The following is a 17896-nucleotide window of genomic DNA, read 5'->3' on the forward strand; positions in this document are numbered from 1 at the left end:
TTCAGCGCAGGCGCAGTAGAATGAAAACTCGAGTTACCCTGTTCAAATGTGCTGTGAAGTGGTTTTTTAACATCCTCCGTGGAATATGAGCAAGATATTGTTTTTTTTCTCTGTGGCATTAGCATTTTCTGCCGATGTGCTGCACAGTCTGCCGTATCTTTATTATCAGGTAACGTTTAATTTTTTATGTTATTATTTTTCTCATATTTTGGTTTCACGTTGGTTAGTCAGACGCAAGTCTCGTGATCCGTTACTCAGTCAATGTTTCTCAAAAGTATATTTGGTTCAGTTAACGAAACTGTCCTCTGTTTGAGTGGGTGTCCATGTGAGGCGCATTAAAGTTTTAAAGTATTCTGGTAATACAGGTAAACGTACAAATTTCCAACAGTTGCTAGGAAGCAAGGTGTGAGAATAGCAAGGAAGAGGTGCTAAGAGCTTACAGCAAGTTTTATGGTAAAGCACACTTGTGTAAATTACAGCGCTCCCCAAAGGTGTAATGACACCAAAAAGACTACTTTGAAGTTTGGTCTTGATAGGCCAAAGGATTGTTGAGAAATAAACTCAATGCCTTTTGGGGGGCTTTGCCATCAAATTTAATTAATTGTTGTGGACAAATGCTTCTGCAAACCAAAATGAAACGTTTGTGAGACTTGCCCTGAAGATCATATATATCAAGTTTCATGAAATTAGGACAAATGTTTTGCAACCTGTGGACAATTTGTTTCACTTTGTATAAAATCCAATAAGGCGGCTCAGTCAATTTAGTCAACATCAAAACTTTCACTTATCACGCTCAGTCTTTATTGGTCACACATTTTTACTAATTACAGTGACCCCTAAAGGTTACTTGTCACCAAAATTCTTGTGCTTCCTTCTGAAGGGGTCCCAAGTCTACTTGTTTGGATTTGATAGGCTAAAGTGTTGCAGCGGTATGAGCTCAATTGCTTTTTGGCTGATTTTGAAGTGCTTTGGAAAATCAAAAATCCAAAGCCTTGCAACTTTTGCGAGGCTTGGCCTGAAAACTCAGTTTGGTTAACACTGGACAAACTTAGTGACCTGTGAAAACTTTTGAAGGATTTTCATAAAATCTAATAAGGCAGAAAAATCAATATGGCATAAAATGACATACTAGCAACAAGTTATAACTGCAAATGCAAGTCCAACTTTTCCCCAATGGTGGCACTAAAGTGCTTAAGGTAGTGGCACATAACTTGGTGAAAACGATAACGAGACTGTCCTTAGAAAGCGTGCTAAATTTGACTAGGGTTCGGTTCATATTGGGATACAGAAGCCACGGTTCCGTGAATTTAGGTTCAGTTCATTTGCATATATGAAATAGTTATGGATCAAATTATGCTTTATATGACTAAAACAAACAAATTACTTAGAACTTGTTTATTTCTTGCAAACAAGAACAAAATAACTCTCAGTGAATGTAAATGCCACATTTGACTAGAAAACAGAAAATGCTTTGACAAAGGAAAAAAATTAACATATTTGTGAATTACTTTGAGTTGTTAAAATTAAATTTTTTGCACATACTCTAAAATTATATATTTCAGCACATTTTACAACAAAATTGTCACATGACATTCCTGTTTAAAGTCTTAGTGTGTGAAATGCTTGAGCCTCATAAAGTTGTGTGGATAATAGTCACATAGTATAACATGCTGTACATTTCATTAATTTTTCTAGTCAAGAAATTATGATGGCAGCACAGATCCACACTTCACAGAGAAGTTTTTTACTCAGACTCTGGATCATTTCAACTTCAACAGCATGGGAAATGGGACATTTAATCAGCGCTACCTGATCACAGGTAAAACAAGTTCCCTCCTAATACTATAAGAAATTTAGCACCAAATGCCACATGTTCTGCTCTCCTGTTCTCCTAGATCAGTACTGGAAGAAAGGCTATGGCCCCATCTTCTTCTACACTGGCAATGAAGGAAACATCTGGGACTTTGCCCTGAACTCTGGATTCATCACAGAGTTAGCTGCACAGCAGAGGGCACTAGTCATATTTGCTGAGCATGTAAGAAAACTCATCTACAACTCATAAAACAGTGTTAATGGCCAGTCTGTTAGTGGCTCAAGAGAATTTGTATATCTTGTTTAGCTTAGAAAGAGAAGTGGACAGTCTGCTGAGTTTTCACTCCTAATAAACCTCTTGTGACTACAGATAAAGGAGGAGTTAGGAGCACTTCGTCATGCTTGATCTGTGATGTACTACAGCTTGGACCTTGGCTGCACGTCTTTTGAATGTTGCAGAAAGCTTGAACTTGGGTTTGGGTGTTTGTCACTGTCTTCCAGAGGTACTATGGTGAATCTCTGCCATTTGGCAACAACTCCTTCAGCGTGCCTCAGGTCAGCCTGCTGACAGTGGAGCAGGCCCTGGCTGACTACGCGGTTATGATCACTGAGCTGAAACAGCAGCTGGGAGCCACAGACTGTCCTGTCATCGTGTTCGGTGGCAGGTATGACGCACCTAACTCTTCGATGTTGTTGTTCTCCACTTGTGTGACTTGTTAAATTTGAATCATGTTTATGTGACATTGTTTTTATCTGTCTTTACACTATATGTATACATTTATTTCTTTACTTTACTAACATTGGGACAGATCAACAAAGTAGTGCAATAAAAATAGTTGCTGAAGCTGATTTAAATAAATATTTATGTCACTATCCTAGAGTTAACTAATTTTTTGTTCTAGTTTCTAATAGCCTACCTTAAACAGATTTTTTGCACATCCTTGGTTCTGAAATGAAATTCTTTAAACTAAACAAACCTACAGATAATCTGAAAGTATGTGGTTACTAAAAGGCATTTCCAGCATGCGTGCTGCTTGGGAATCAGATACCAGATTTAACATGAAAGTATCTGCATCCAGAAGCTGATCTGAACTACGCCAAGTGTATATTGACAAATTGATGATAGTTTGGCAGGTTTACACACACAGGTATTTATCATTCTGTCATGTGTGAAAATTATGTCATGAGTTATTTTAAGATTAAAAATATAGTATTGTGTATGATTTGCTCATCTGTTCGTGCAGTTATGGTGGAATGCTGTCAGTTTATATGCGAATCAAGTATCCAAACATAGTGGCTGGAGCTCTGGCAGCCAGTGCCCCTATCCTGTCTACCGCTGGGCTGGGAGACTCCAGGCAGTTTTTCCGAGATGTTACAGCTGTAAGTCCATATAATTTCTTCCTTTTAATGATCGTGCCAATGTGCGGAACCATGCAGTGCTGTTACAGTGTTCCCGTTTGTATTTTTCATTTTTCTTTTTAACTTTTATTTAACTTTATTTAGATGGGACAACTTAGTGAAGCTGTGTCCTCTTGAAACATACTAGTAGAGAGAGTTTTGGTCGGCTTTTTTCGCTGTGAAAGTGCTTCTTTCACTTTCCTGGTCCACCGTTACGCAGCAACATGGCCGCTTTGTTTAGACCTGAGATCACCTGATCGTAATGAAGCCAGCTGACATGGTGACCATGATAAATAAATTCCTGAGGTGCTTTGGAGACGGACACATAGGGAATGCAGAGGAGGAAACAGCTTACAGGAAAAGCGAGGGTGAAACAATGGAAGCTTATGGAGAAGAGGGGATATAAGACCACAGAATACATCACAGGCTACATTAACTTTTGTCTGGACACCACTGTCCTAACCAGGATTGTTTAGTTTAGTATTGTCATTTACAGGTAACAATGGCACCTCACCACTGGCTCAGGCCTATGCCCCTCAATATTTCACATATAACCAAAAGCAAAGTTATTGGATGGTGCGGGTCTGGATGCTCTTGTGCCGCCTGCCTGATGGCAGGAGCATGAAAAATGAATGGCTGTGGTGGCTTGGATCAGAGAGGATCCACTGGGCTTTCCTCCTACAGCACTGTCTGTAGAGGTCCTTGATGCCTGGCAAATCAGACCTGATAATAAATTGAGCTGATCTGACCACCCTCCATAGAGCTTTGTGATCCAGAGCACTACAACTTCCATACCAGGTGGTGATGCAGCTAGACACAGTACTCTCCATGGTACATCAATAGAAGTTAGTAAGTATTCTGGGGTCCACATCAAACCTTGTCAGCCGCCGCAGAAAGAAGAGCCGTTGTCTCTCTGCTTTTCTGAGCACATCCACATGATGTGACCAGCTCAGATCCTCACTGATGTTGACCTCCAGGAACCTGAAGCAGCTGACTCTCTCCACCTCTGTCCCTTCAATGTGAATAGGGGTGTGCCCTCCACCCTGTAGTCTCCCGTAGTCCGCAATGAGATCCTTGGTCTTGCTGACGTTAAGCAGCAGGTTGTGGTCCTGACACCATGTCAGGGCTCTCCCCTTTTCACTGTACACGGACTCGTCTGCATGGTGGTGTCATCTGTAAACTTAATGATGGTGTTGGAGCTATATGTGGCCATATAGTTGTGGGTCAGCATGATTGTTAAATGCTACCCAAAGAACAAGCCGTGGATAACAAAGGACATTAAAGTTTTCCTTAACAATAAGAAGACGGTCTTCAGAGCTGGAGACAGGGAGGAGGTGGGAACTGAAGACAATTATTAGGGATCTGTTTTTTTAACAGATTTGACACTACAGGCTCTGTCTTCCCCCATCCTGACTCCTCTGCTGTAGGTTCTCAACAGTCCACTCCACTCCACTCCACCTCCTAATAGCTGCCCCCTCCTGTGATAGCCCACTTCACACTTCCACCCCACCCAACACTTCTACAGTTAGTCTCACTCCTGACCAGGTGAGAAGACAACTGAAAAGACTCCACACAAACAAGGCCTTTAAGCACCCTGGTCTCCCCCAGGGTGCTTAAAGCCTGTGCCACCCAGCTTTGTGGAGTACTGCACCATGTCTTCAACATGAGCCTGAGTCTCCAGAGCATCCCTGTGATGTGGAACATGTCTTGCATTGTTTCTGTTCTGACGATGCACTTTATGACACAGTGATGAGACATGGGAGCACATTTAGTGCAAGACTCATCCCACCAAAATGCACCACAGAGCACCAGAGGAGGGTATTCCTATCTGTGGCCATCAAAGTCTGTAACTCCTTCCTTAATGGGTGACACTATGGTTCATCTGTGCAATTTATTATGTGAGCAATAACTCACTGTGTGTACACAGAAGTGTATTTCTGATTCTTTTATTGCTGCGCAGCTTGTGTCATTATGTGACTGGGGGCAGTGGCAAATCTGTAAAGGATTTGATGTGAACCTGCGCCATCTGCACTGCCACGTGTCATACGTGGCCCCCTGCTCAACCACTGAGCCACCCTGGCGCCCTTTCACATTTTCAGGATCAATTGCATTTTCAGAGTCTTGTAATTTATGTTCTGTGTAGTGAAATGGTTTTAGTCCAACATTCTCATTTTCTCATTGTTCTCATTGACACTGTTAGCTGTAGCTTGTATATTGTTGGAAAAAGTTCTTCACAGGAATTCTGTCATCAGACAATTCATTGATTATTTGGGGTGGCTGTAGCTCAGGAGGTAGAACAGGTCATCTGCTAATCAGAAGGTTGATGGTTCAATCCCTGGATTCTCCAGTCTGCATGCATGCATCCTGTGTTCATTGGAGTTATGTTATATAAAAAGCACTTAGGCATAGAAAAAAGTGGTGAATGATATGTTGTATAAAGCTCTTTGTGTGTAGAAAAGCACTATAAAAGAATCAGTCCATTTACCATGGACGCAGTAATTTGTTCAACTTCATGATGAGGGGTTTTAGCCTGTATTTTAGTTAATGTTTCTGGAATTATTGATTAAATTGTTCAATTAACTCTTGCCTCTCCTGGTGATACTTTGAGTTTGATGAAGACCTTGCAGGTTGCTGTCTACATTGACTGAATTTTGTTTTGCCTTTTTAGTATGCATGCTTTTTTTGCTATGTCTGGGTTTTTCTTGGTCATGTGTTCATTGGTGTATAAACTGTTTATTTTATTGAAAAGGTTGCTACCACCACAGCTCCTGATTCTGACCCCTCTGTTTTTGTCCATTGCTCTTCTCTTTTTACTGTTTGAGTCTGTGACTCTTTCACTTTTAGAGGATGTGGTTGGCCATATTAAGCATCAGGTTCCCTCCATGATCTTGTCCCTTCACAATTTTTTTTTAAAGAATTTTTATCTAAGTATAGGGCAACCTGTTCTTGCCATTATAAATAGCAGTGTGGTACCTGCTAATTTTTAGCATGCAGTAGTGCAGCCCCTGCTTGAGAAACCTGGCCTTGGTCATACTATGCTGGCTAATTACTGGCCCATTTCCAAGCTGCCTTGTCTTTCAGTCAGGTTTTAAGATCCTTCATAGCACAGAATCTGCTTTAATGAGGGTTTTTAATGACATCCTTCTTGCATGTGATTCCGGTAACCGTGCTGTCCTGCATTTTGCTTGACTTAACTGTTGCCTTTGACACAGTAGACTGCAACATTTTAATATCTTGATTATATTACTTAGTGGGTATTGGTGGCACCCTACTTAAATGGTTTAGTTCTTACTTGGCAGATAGATTTTTTTTTTCTGCGAACATTCTTGGTTCTGAATCATCTGCTGCTTCTCTGTCATGTGATGTCCCACAGGGCTCAATTCTATGCCACTGCTCTTCACACTGTATTTACTGCCTCTGGATTCTATGCTCAGAAGACATGGAATCTCATTTCATTGTTATGCTGACAATTGCCAAATTTATTTGCCCTTGAAGCAGAAGGATGTCCCTTCCATAAACCATCTCCTGGCATGCCTAGGTGATATTAAAGCTTGGCTGACCCTGAACTTTAGGTTTTAATGAAAAGAAAACAGAGGTGATGACGTTTGGACCCAGTGGCCCCTGTAAGTCCTCCTCTGTTGACTTGGGATCCTTGGACATATATTTTAAACCTGTTATTACTGATCTTGGTTTTAGGGTGATCAGTAAACAGCAGTAAAATATTTTCTTCCTAGGCAGCACTTTGAAACAATGATCCATGCTTTTATTTCACCTTGTCTTGATTACTGTAACTCACTTTCTGTGGGAGACAGTAAATCGCTACTCTCGTGTCTGCAGCTGGTTCATAATGCCGCTGTGCAACTTTTGACAGGAACTCGGAAGAGAGAGCACATAACCTCTGACTTGGCCTCATTTCATTGGTTGCCTGTATATTTTAGAATTCATTTTAAAAATTCTTACTTTTGTTTTCAAATCTTTGCACAGTCCTCCCCTGCCTTACCTCTCTGAGCTTCTTCATCCCTACATACCTTGTCAGTCTCTCAGGTCAGCAGACCAGCTGCTCCTGGAGATACAGAGATCGAGAAGGAAGGGACAGGGCTTTCTCAATCATTGCTCCTAAATTATGGAGTAACTTGTCTTTGCATGTTAGAGAGGCCCCTGTCCACTTTTAAAGTTCTTTTTTCCTTGGCTTTTGACCCCAGCAAGACCTAGTTTTCAACTGTATGTTTTTAAACTTGAAAGAATTTGATTATTTTTATTTATTTATTTGTATGTTTTAATGTACAGCACTTTATGTCAGCTGTGGTTGTTTTAAAGTGCTTTTATAAATAAAGGTGGTATGGTATGGTATATCACGCCCCAGCGTGTCCTGGCTGAAGACACCTCTATTCAAGCCTTTAAAGCAGATGACTTGTGATGAAATGTGCGGCATATATGCAGTAGTAATGATATGGAGTAAATTGGACTAACTATAAGCAACAGATGGTTTTCAAGGCCTGTTGAAAAGGCAGTGTAAAACTGTAAGACAGGCATCACACCTAACTCTTAACCTTTAATAATATTATTCGCACAAAAATGCAGAGAACAGAGGAAAATAAAAAAGGAAGGAAAGACAGAAGCTAGTTAGAAAGAAAGGAAATATTAATAGTCACACAGGTTCAAGTCTTATCATGCTGCTTTTCTGGCCTCTAAATTCCCCAGAACTGTTTTGTGCCTTCATAGATCAACTTTGATCTGTAAATTGATTGTAATGTACAAGACAGTAGACTTAATAAATGTGGACAGTGAAAAAATATTGTTCAAACTGCTCTTATTTTTCTTAAGACATTTGAGGCAGTTCATCTTTTTGTAAATGGGTTGCTCATTAAATGAGAAAATGTAAATATTTCAGATTAAAATAGTTTTTCATGTAGGTTATTATGCAGTGATTTTAATAGTTTGAAACATCTGAAAACAAACTGGACCATATGTGGACCATTAACTATAGGACTCTGACACCTCTGTTTACATCAGGACTTATGACTGATGTGTGAAAATTTGCATGAAACTCTGTCTGACCAGGGCGTGCTGAGCTCTTCCCGTTTTTTGGAGTAACAGTTGCAGGAGAAGGGAGGAAATAGAACTGCAACTGGAATGTGGCCTGACAGATGTGATGGGTTTGCAAACCTTTCCAAAAAGACCTGGAAGAGATCTGGAACAGATAATTTGATATTAAGGGTATTGTTAACTTCAGCAGATTATGGCAAACACAAAATGGTCAAGTTTTTTAAATAAGCTGAAGTTAAACCAACGCCCTTAATCTAATTTCACTGACTAGGCTCCATGGTTCAGTTTTTCATCAGTATTTTCAAAATATCCAGATATCATACTCCTGCTATGAAGAGTGTGTTTTCCACTGCAGTGTCATAATAATAGTTAAAATGGGGCAAAGGAAAGGAAGGATATTAAAATAATTCTAATGCAACATAACCCCGCAAGAAAAGGGAACTCTGACTTTTCTTGCTACTGAATTTTTGAAATGCAAAGAATGGTATTTTGTTCGGTAATTTTCATCTTTAAAATGGATAGTAAACAATAGTGTCAGCTACCCGTTACTTGAATTTGACAAGCAATTAAAAAAGATGGATTGGTGGATGGATATAGTTCTATAAAACCCTGAACATTAATTTTCAGAATATCTGAACAAACAAAACTTTTGAAAGAAAATTAAACATTTTTTAAAAAAGCCTTTTTTTTTTCCCCAGGACTTTGAGAGTGTTGCCCCTGAATGTACAAATGCTGTGAGAGGAGCTTTTCATCAGCTGAAAGAGTTGTCTGAACGACAGGGTAAATATCTGTGATTAAGTTTCCTCCTCAAGAAAAGATGGCCTTAAATTTACTATAAATTATTCAGTGTTGCTATGGCAGCACAACGTACTAAAACATTATATATTTTAAGTGATTTTTTTTCCCTCAATGTCAAGGAATTCTGACTATAAATCTGCTGTATTATGTAATTAAAATTGAAAAATACTGTAAGAATTCTTCATTCTGTTGTTGCCAGATTACGGTCATATCCAAGCAGCATTTGCTCTGTGTAAGCCTCCATCATCTCCTCAGGACATCCATCAGCTGAATGGCCTTTTAAGGAATGCCTTCACGCTAATGGCCATGCTTGACTACCCCTACAGCACTCACTTTATGGGCAACATGCCTGCCAACCCTGTCAAGGTACTTAAGCAAGGGTTTGAGTTCCTTGTCTGAGACAGAATGCACTATACTATGTTACAGAGAAATACAAAACTCTAATAAAGACTTTTTCAGTAGCAAGGATCCCAGTACAAAATACAAATGAAGCAACAAGCTAGGTCAGGGGCTATGATTTGGGGAAGACCTCACTGAGGATCAGTGACAACTCTGTGCCTGGCAGATTCCTCTGATACCTTTTGAGAGAGGTTGATAGCCAGAGAAAAGGGGGAGGGAGGGTGGGTATGCAAAATTCAGAAATTCAGAAGAATGATCTCCAATTAGGGCAGCACGGTGGTGCAGTGGTTAGCACTCCTGCCTCACAGTTACAATACCATCTGGAAGGCCTGGGTTCGAATCCACCTTGGCCCAGGCCTCTCCCTTTCTCTGTATGGAGTTTGCATGTTCTCCCCGTGCTTGTGTGAGTTTCCTCCGGGTACTCCAGTTTCCTCCCACATTCCAAAGATATGCACTTACTGGGGTTAGGTTGATTGGCTACTATAAATTGCCCATAGGTATGACTGAGCGCGTGAATGTGAGTGTAAAAGGTTGTTTGTCTCTCTGTGTTGGCCCTGCAACAGGCTGGCGACCTGTTCAGGGTGTACCCTGCCTCTCGCCCTATGACAGCTGGGATAGGCTCCAGCCCCCCTGCGACCCTGAACAGGATGAGCGGAAGCGAATGGATGGATGGATGATCTCCAGTTAAAGTATAAACAGATTTAAAAGCTATGCCACCTGTTGATAACACCAGCAGCCGCCATAATAATTCTAATTTTGTCACTGTAACATATGAGGAGACAGTCTGTCATTACAGCAAGATTTCATGCTAAGTGGCTAAAGTTAGGCTACTTAGATTTTTCAAATACTTAAATTAGTGAATGTCAACTGGCGGCCTGTGGGCCACATCTGGCCCGCCAGAGCTCTCTCCATCCGCCCTCCCCGAATATTACTGAAATCAAGACTAGTCTAGGAGGAGGAAAAAATATGAACAAATGTAGTTGATGACCCCTGACCCTAAATAATAGAAATGTTTTATCGTGGAGATCATTCTGAACAACTGTGGACTTGGGGTGGCTGTAGCTCAGTAGGTAGAGCAGGTCACCTACTGATCAGAAGGTCAGCGGTTCGATTCCTGGCTACTCCAGGCTACATGCCAATGTATCCTTGGGCAAGATACTTAACCCCAAGTTGCTCTCCGACCGTCCTGTCGGAGTATGAATGTGTGTGAATGTTAGTTAATTAAAAAGCACTTAGCTTAGTAGAAACATGGAAGTGCTTGAGTGCATGGGTAAATGTAAAACGTGTTGTGTAAGCGCTTTGAGTGCTCCGACTGAGTAGAAAAGTGCTATATAAGAGCTAGTCCATTAACCATTTACATTACAGTAGCCCTTTTCTCTGTGAGACAAGTGCCCCACCCCCTCACCCCCCCCAAACCAACCAACCAACACACACACACACACCACGTCCTCTTAAACAAGCAACAAAGGTGACAAAATATTACATGACTTTTTCCTTCCAGGTAGCCTGCAAAACCATGCTGAGGGGACTGGACCTGCTAGTTAACCTCAGGGATACTGCAGGTAAGAACTCCCTGTGTAGTCCCTGCTCTGAACAAATGATAAAGTACTCAGATTTTTTTTAGCCTTTATAAGACAGTGGAGAGAAGACAGGAAAGCAAAGATGTCCCAGAGCGCTGTATCCTTCCTCTAATGGGTTCACAAAAATCGCGTAGAAAGCACAAATAACAAAACTTACTCCTTGCGCTTTATCGTGTGCATTAGCATGTTATGCTTCTTTGTGCACTTTTTAGATACCTATGTATTTCCTTCATACATATTATAATTAGGATTCTGAAGATTCTATCGATGTATAGTGAGTTGAAATATTCCACAAGATGGTACTACAGCATATATAACTGTAAAGATATGGTCTGGCGGACTTCTATTATAGGTCTTAAAGGGCTAAAATCTACTGAGGTCTAGTAATTATGTGTTCTAGAACTTGTACTTCCAGGGGATTTGTGCCACCTAAAGATTCTGCTGCAAGGAGGCTGAGGGGTAGCACTGGTGGCTAACAGTATTTTTTATTATCTTATTTTATCACTGTTGTATATAAAACTTTGCAGTACCTCACATAATAAGGCCTTCAGTATGGACCTGTGGTACTTTTAGAGATTATACTTTTTTCTTTGATTCTTTATGCTGGACTAATTTCAATACTCTCTCTCTCTCTCTCTCTCTCTCTCTCTCTCTCTCTCTCTCTCTCTCTCTCTCTCTCTCTCTCTCTCTCTCTCTCTCTCTCTCTTTCTCTCTCTCTCTCTCTCTCTCTCTCTCTCTCTCTCTCTCTCTCTCTCTCTCTCTCTCTCTCTCTCTCTCTTTAAACCTTGATGCAATCCACCTTTCAGGGATTGTATACAATGCAACTGGGACTCTGACCTGTTTTGATTTGTACAGTCTATATTTGGAATGTGCTGATCCCACTGGCTGTGGACTGGGCTTTGACAGCCTGGCCTGGGACTATCAGGTACACCAACATCCACTGACACTTGGTATAGCTTGTGGCATTACAGATTAACTAAATACGTTGAGAGGATGTTGATAGCTGATCCTAACATGGAATCAGCTTAATTTTTACTTTGTGAGCACAGTTTTAGTGACCCTATATGGAGATTTATGTATCTGGCCCCAGATGTGAATCATGTAAAACTCAGTTATGATGTGGTGGAACAGGAGATTGAATCATGTTAATATGGAGCTCAAAATAAACAATTTGTAAAAATTATGACAGACTTTCTGACATTGATACTGAGGGAAACAAAATTCTGAAGGTTATTTATGATAATGCAGTCAGGGACAAAATGAGAAGTTTTTGTTAACCCCACTGACGGTACGAGAAGTAGGCCAGGTTAGAACTACCCTTAAAAAAAGATATTGTCCAAAAGTTGCTACCAGTTTCAGTTGCATTAATCTGTTAACACAGGTCTTGTTATTATGGGATGGTATCAGCAAAGCAAGGTTCACATTCAGACAGAAAATTCACAATTCATACCTTTTACACAAAAATGGAAATGCCAAATAAGATCAAGATCACACTGTGCATTTTATTCATTCTGGCAGAATTTTTGATTAAATATATCTTGTTCATTTTAAAGATGATTTTCAGTGACCCCTCTGCTACTGTGTTGTTGCAGGCATGCACAGAGATCGAGCTGTGCTATGAGAGCAACAATGAGACAGACATGTTTCCTCCAATGGCTTTCACTAAGGAAATCCGGAGACTGTACTGCTCCAAACGCTGGGCTGTGGTTCCACGCCCTGGCTGGCTCAAAATCCAGTTCTGGGGTGATGGTGAGAACTGAATAAGAATAAGAAATCCCTTTATTAGTCCCACAATGGGGAAATTCAGTGTAGCAGCAGCAAAGGTATTATACAGACAACAAACTAGGATACAATAAAATAAAGTATAAGAGGTAAAATAAAAAATAAATAAAAATATGAAAGTATAGTAGGTAAGTAGAAAGAATGATTTCAAAAAATCTGTATAAACAATATGTACAGTATAGACAATTTGTACCAGTATAAATAATATGTACATGATGGAGGACAGAATATACTATATGAAGATTATATTGCAAAATGGATTATATTGCACCTGTTTATTGCACTAAATAAATACCAAACCTATTTGAAATGAAGTATATTGTACAGTGCTAGTAATAGTGAACACAATAGACCACTTCTAAGTCTGGGAGCAGTGCTGGTTAAAAAGTCTGCTGCAGGGAGGAAAGACCTGCGATAGCACTCCCTTAAACATTTGGGTGCAGCAGCCTATTGCTGATGGAGCTCCTCAAAGCTGTCACAGTGTCACACATGGGGTGGGAGTCATTTGACAACATGGAGCACAGCCTTGCTATCGCCCTTCTCTGCGTCACCACCTCCACACTGAGCTAATTGCTGCCGACATGGCAGTGCGCAACATAGCAGTGTAGATGAAAGCTAACACATACTGAGTCGCATACAAATAAATGTCACGAGACTGTTGCTATATTGACTCCACCCACACTGAGGTGGTCCTCAATCGTAATGGAAACAAAACCAAATGTTGGTGAGTCGTGCCGAGTCGAGTCAACACACGCTGAGTAGGTACTAATGGAAACGCGGCATTAGTAAGACTGTCATTGTCCTCCACATGTGGGTCACATAGGCCCCGTTTACACGATGCCGTTTTCACTGGAAACGGTGTCATTTTGATGCGTTTCAGCCTTCCGTTTACACAATAGCGTTTCAGAAACGATCCGCGTTTACACGATAACATGTGAAACGATGAAAACGATGTAGTTCCCATGCCAGGCCACAAGTTGGCATTGGTTTTCTCTTTGCAAAGTTTGTTTACGGAAGACGCGCATGCGTGGAGTGACACAGTAGGTAGTGTGGCAAATTGTTCATTATTTACAAAATGGCCAATGTGAGAGGTTTTGTGTGGACTGATGATGAGATTGGATCGCTGGTGCACACAACGCTGAATTACAAAACGGTAAAAACACAAGAAAAGCATAAGAAGCACTCGTGAATCCACGAGTGCTGTTTATCAATGTGCGCATGCGCGAAAAACTGTGGCCGTCGCAACCATAGTGCGCATGTGTGAGTCGCCCGTTTTCAAATCACCCCGGTTTCAAGTGTTTACACGAGAACGCAAGCCGGTGCGTTTCTGAAACGCTCCACTCTGGACTCCGTTTCCGAAACACATCGTTTTCACTCCGTTGTCGTGTAAACGGAAGGGCGAAACGCATCAAAACGACGCCATTTCAAAATGAAAACGGTATCGTGTAAACGGCACCTCAGTTCCTCCCACACTGTTGTTTCAAAACAGTCTCTCAGAGCCTCTTCAGACTCATCAGACCATCGTCTCACTGTGCGGGAGCAGCTGGTTGCTGCTGTACAAGGGGTTTGTACACAGGCCTGAGGTGAATCAGGTTGTGGTTGGATCTTCCAAGGGGAGGGAGGGGTGATGATGTGTATGCCTCTTTAGAGTTGGCATAGAAGAGCTCCAGTATTTTATTGTCTCTGGTGTGGCATGTTACATAATGGGTGAATGTGGGCAGGGTGGAGGTTGCAGAGGCATGATTGAAGCCTCCAGAGATAATGAGAAGGGCCTGAGGGTGGTGAGTTTATAGCCTGCTAACAGCTGAGTGAAGGACCTCGCATGCATCTTCAGTGTTAACGGATGGAGGAATGTAAACTGCTATCATGATAACATGCGATAGTTCTCGCGGTAGGTAGTGAAGCCACATGCTGAATGTTAACAGTGCAATGTCCTTGCAGCAGAGATGCTCTTTAACAGTTATATGCCTGGGGTTACACCATTTATCGTTGACAAACACAACCAGCCCTCCACCCTTCCTCTTACCACTGTCTCTCATCCTTTCGGTACGTATCATTGTGAAACCCTCCAGCGTGGCAGTTGTGTCTGGATTCTGCGCTGTCAGCTATGTTTCCATGAACAGTAGGATACTGCTCTCCCAGTATTCCCTCTGATGCTGGGTTACGGCCGTTAATTCTTCCATCTTATTGGGGAAGGGATCTTAAATTCCCAGTGACGATGAATGGAAGAACTGGTCTGTACCATCTCTTCCTGTTGTGATGTTCTACTCCAGTGCGACACCCCTGCCATCTTCTCCGAAGCTCTGGGGGGATATCAGATCTCTCCCTGGGCTGCACAGTGGTGTTACAGAAGACCGATGGACGGATTAGACTGGCATTTAGAAATTAATAGTTAATACATTAGCTCAGTACATGGATGGATGTAGACCTCTGACCACAACTGCATGTACAGTAGGGAAAATAAGAATTTGATACACTGCAGATTTTGCAAATTTTCCCACCTACCAAGAAAGGAGAGGTCTGTAATTTTTATCGTAGGTACACTTCAGCCGTGAGAGACAGAATCTTAAAAAAAGATCCAGAAAATCACATTGTATGATTTTTAAATAATTTACATTTTATTGCATGAAATAAGTATTTGATACAATAGAAAAACAGAACTTAATATTTGGTTCAGAAACCTTTGTTTTGCAATTATAGAGGTCAGATGTTTCCTGTTGTTCTTGACCAAGTTTGCATACACTGCGGCAGAGATTTTGGCCTGCTCCTGCATACAGATCTTCTCCAGATCTTTTGGGTTTTGGGGCTGTTGCTGGGCAACATTGAGTTTGAGCTCCCTCCAAAGATTTTCTATGGGGGTCAGGTCTGGAGACTGGCTAGGCCACTCCAGGACCTTGAAATGCTTCTTACAGAGTCACTCCTTAGTTGCCCTGGCTGTGTGCTGTGTGAAGACCCAGCATGACCCATCTGCCACCACCCCAATGATCTTAGGAGGTTGTTGGCCAAAATTTCACGATACGTGACCCCATCCATCCTCCCTTCAAGATGGTTCAGTTGTCCTGTCCCCTTCGCAGAAAAGCACCCCAAAGTATGATGTTTCCATTCCCATGCTTCGCGGTTGGGACAGTGTTCTTAGGATTTTACTCATCCTTCTTCTTCCTCCAAACACAGCGAGTGGAGTTGATACCATAAAGCTCTATTTTGTTCTCATCTGACCACATGACCTTCTCCCATGCCTCCTCTGGATCATCCAGATGGTCATTGGCGAACTTCAAACAGGCCTGAACATATGCTGGCGTGAGCAGGGTGACCTTGTGTGCCCTGCAGGATTTTAATCCATAATGGCATAGTGTGTTACTAACAATCATCTTTGAGACTGTGGTCCCAGCTCTCTTCAGGTCATTGACCAGGTGCCCATGTGTAGTTCTGGGCTGATTCCTGAGCTTTCTCAGAATCATCCTTACCCTACGAGGAGAGATCTTGCATGGAGCCCCAGACCAAGGAAGACTGACAGTCATCTTGTGTTTCTTCCATTTCCATTTTTGAGACATGTTGTCATCCAAATTAAAATAAGCTAATATTTTTCATAAAATTATCAATTTTCTCAGTTTAAACATTTGATATGTTTATGATTGTACTGTGAATAAGATACAGGTTTATGAGATTTGCAAATCATTCCATTCTGTTTTATTTACATTTTACAGAGCATCCCAACTTTTTTGGGGATTGGAGTTTTTAAAAAATGCTAGTAAAAAAATAAATCATACAAGTCAGTTAAAAAAACTGATTTTAAAGTGTTGCCAAAATTTAAAAATAAATAAATAATGATGAAAATTTACCTGTTTTGTTTCTGATGAACTATTGTGTATTCAGCCCTCTCCACAGCCAGCAACATTATTTTCTCCAATGGAGACCTGGACCCATGGGCCAATGGAGGGGTGAGTGCTTCAGCCAAATGAATACACTTCAGTGAGGCTATGCTTTTAATGCATTTAATGCTATTTGTGCTTCAGGTGCGTAGGTCCTTGAGCTCCTCACTGACAGCACTCAACATTTCTGGAGGAGCCCATCATCTGGACCTGAGGTACAGAAAGCTGGAACAATCTTCACTTTTTTTGTAAACCCTCCTAAAAACTAGTGTGATGACTAATGTCTGTGTGCTTTTTGCAGGGGATCTAATGAGGCTGATCCAGTGTCAGTGGTTAGTGCCAGGAAGACAGAAGCAGACCTCATTGCACAGTGGGTAAAGATGGAGAGGACCAGATTACAAAAGTTTGTTTGAGGACTGGGACGCAATGATATTCAAACTACAATTCTAGAAGAATCAAATTGTAGAAATGGCATAGTTATATGGGGCTCCATAGTGATCAATATTAAATAAGTAAATGAAAATAAATTGTGGTATAAATGTTCAGATGAATAAATAAAGTGAAATATATAAAATATGTGTAGGAGGCAGGTAAGGCTTGCAGCTAAAAACTAATTCTAATTCTAACTATGGTATATAAACTAGTGTAGATCATTTTTTTTGATTGCTAATCACCAAAAAAAGGGGAGTTTTATGGCATTATAGTCACACATTCTAATTGCCTGTTAAGCACTTCCAGGAACTATTTGAAGTCTAAATGAACCATGTGATGACCCCCTAATTCTGAACCCCAGCTGTTGTGACTTGACTACTTGTGCAATCATGATGTTTTCCCATCTGCAGCTGACCATTGATTTTTCCCAGCAGAAGAACATGCAGCAGCAGCTTATTTAATCCATATATCAAACTTTATAGGCTTCTATGTCTGCATAATGTATTGCTGCAATACATTATGCATAAATTACAGTATACTGTTTTCCCTCTTTCAAGTCTTTATATGCGATAAGCCCTGGGGATGGATCTGCCAGTATTATTGTCCCTTATGTGTTCCCTCCATTTAGACTCAGATCAGTTTGAAGTTTGAAGACGCAGTGATTTTAGTCAAATGTGTTAAATCTAAAGTAAGGAGCCTGTTTTGAAAATGAAGTATAGAGACAAGGTTTTATGGACTGAGACAAAGATTAATAGGTGATGGAAAGGCTAAAGTTTAGCG

The 17896-nt window shown here is 41.0% G+C and overlaps 1 protein-coding gene across 1 annotated transcript; it reads left to right on the top strand.

Moving 5' to 3' along the window:
• Window positions 1–21: 21 nt before the first annotated feature.
• On the top strand, window positions 22–17652 carry dpp7 (dipeptidyl-peptidase 7). Its single transcript, XM_030725593.1, has 13 exons — window positions 22–169; window positions 1696–1819; window positions 1896–2035; window positions 2314–2477; window positions 3057–3192; window positions 8955–9036; window positions 9254–9420; window positions 10955–11015; window positions 11840–11958; window positions 12626–12782; window positions 16689–16753; window positions 16829–16899; window positions 16986–17652. The coding sequence occupies exons 1-13, from the start codon at window positions 86–88 to the stop codon at window positions 17095–17097; spliced, it is 1482 nt and encodes a 493-aa protein (XP_030581453.1). The 5' UTR covers window positions 22–85; the 3' UTR covers window positions 17098–17652.
• Window positions 17653–17896: the final 244 nt, after the last annotated feature.

This window comes from Archocentrus centrarchus, unplaced genomic scaffold (genome assembly GCF_007364275.1).
Source record: "Archocentrus centrarchus isolate MPI-CPG fArcCen1 unplaced genomic scaffold, fArcCen1 scaffold_63_ctg1, whole genome shotgun sequence".
In the NCBI taxonomy this organism is placed as follows: Eukaryota; Metazoa; Chordata; class Actinopteri; order Cichliformes; family Cichlidae; genus Archocentrus; species Archocentrus centrarchus.

Excerpts from the sequence above, each read along its gene's own strand:
- dpp7 (XM_030725593.1), top strand. The coding sequence starts at position 86 with ATGAGCAAGATATTGTTTTTTTTCTCTGTGGCATTAGCATTTTCTGCC. Across the intron at positions 170-1,695 it reads TGCCGTATCTTTATTATCAG|TCAAGAAATTATGATGGCAG; the intron begins GTAACGTTTAAT and ends TAATTTTTCTAG. Across the intron at positions 12,783-16,688 it reads AATCCAGTTCTGGGGTGATG|CCCTCTCCACAGCCAGCAAC; the intron begins GTGAGAACTGAA and ends TTGTGTATTCAG.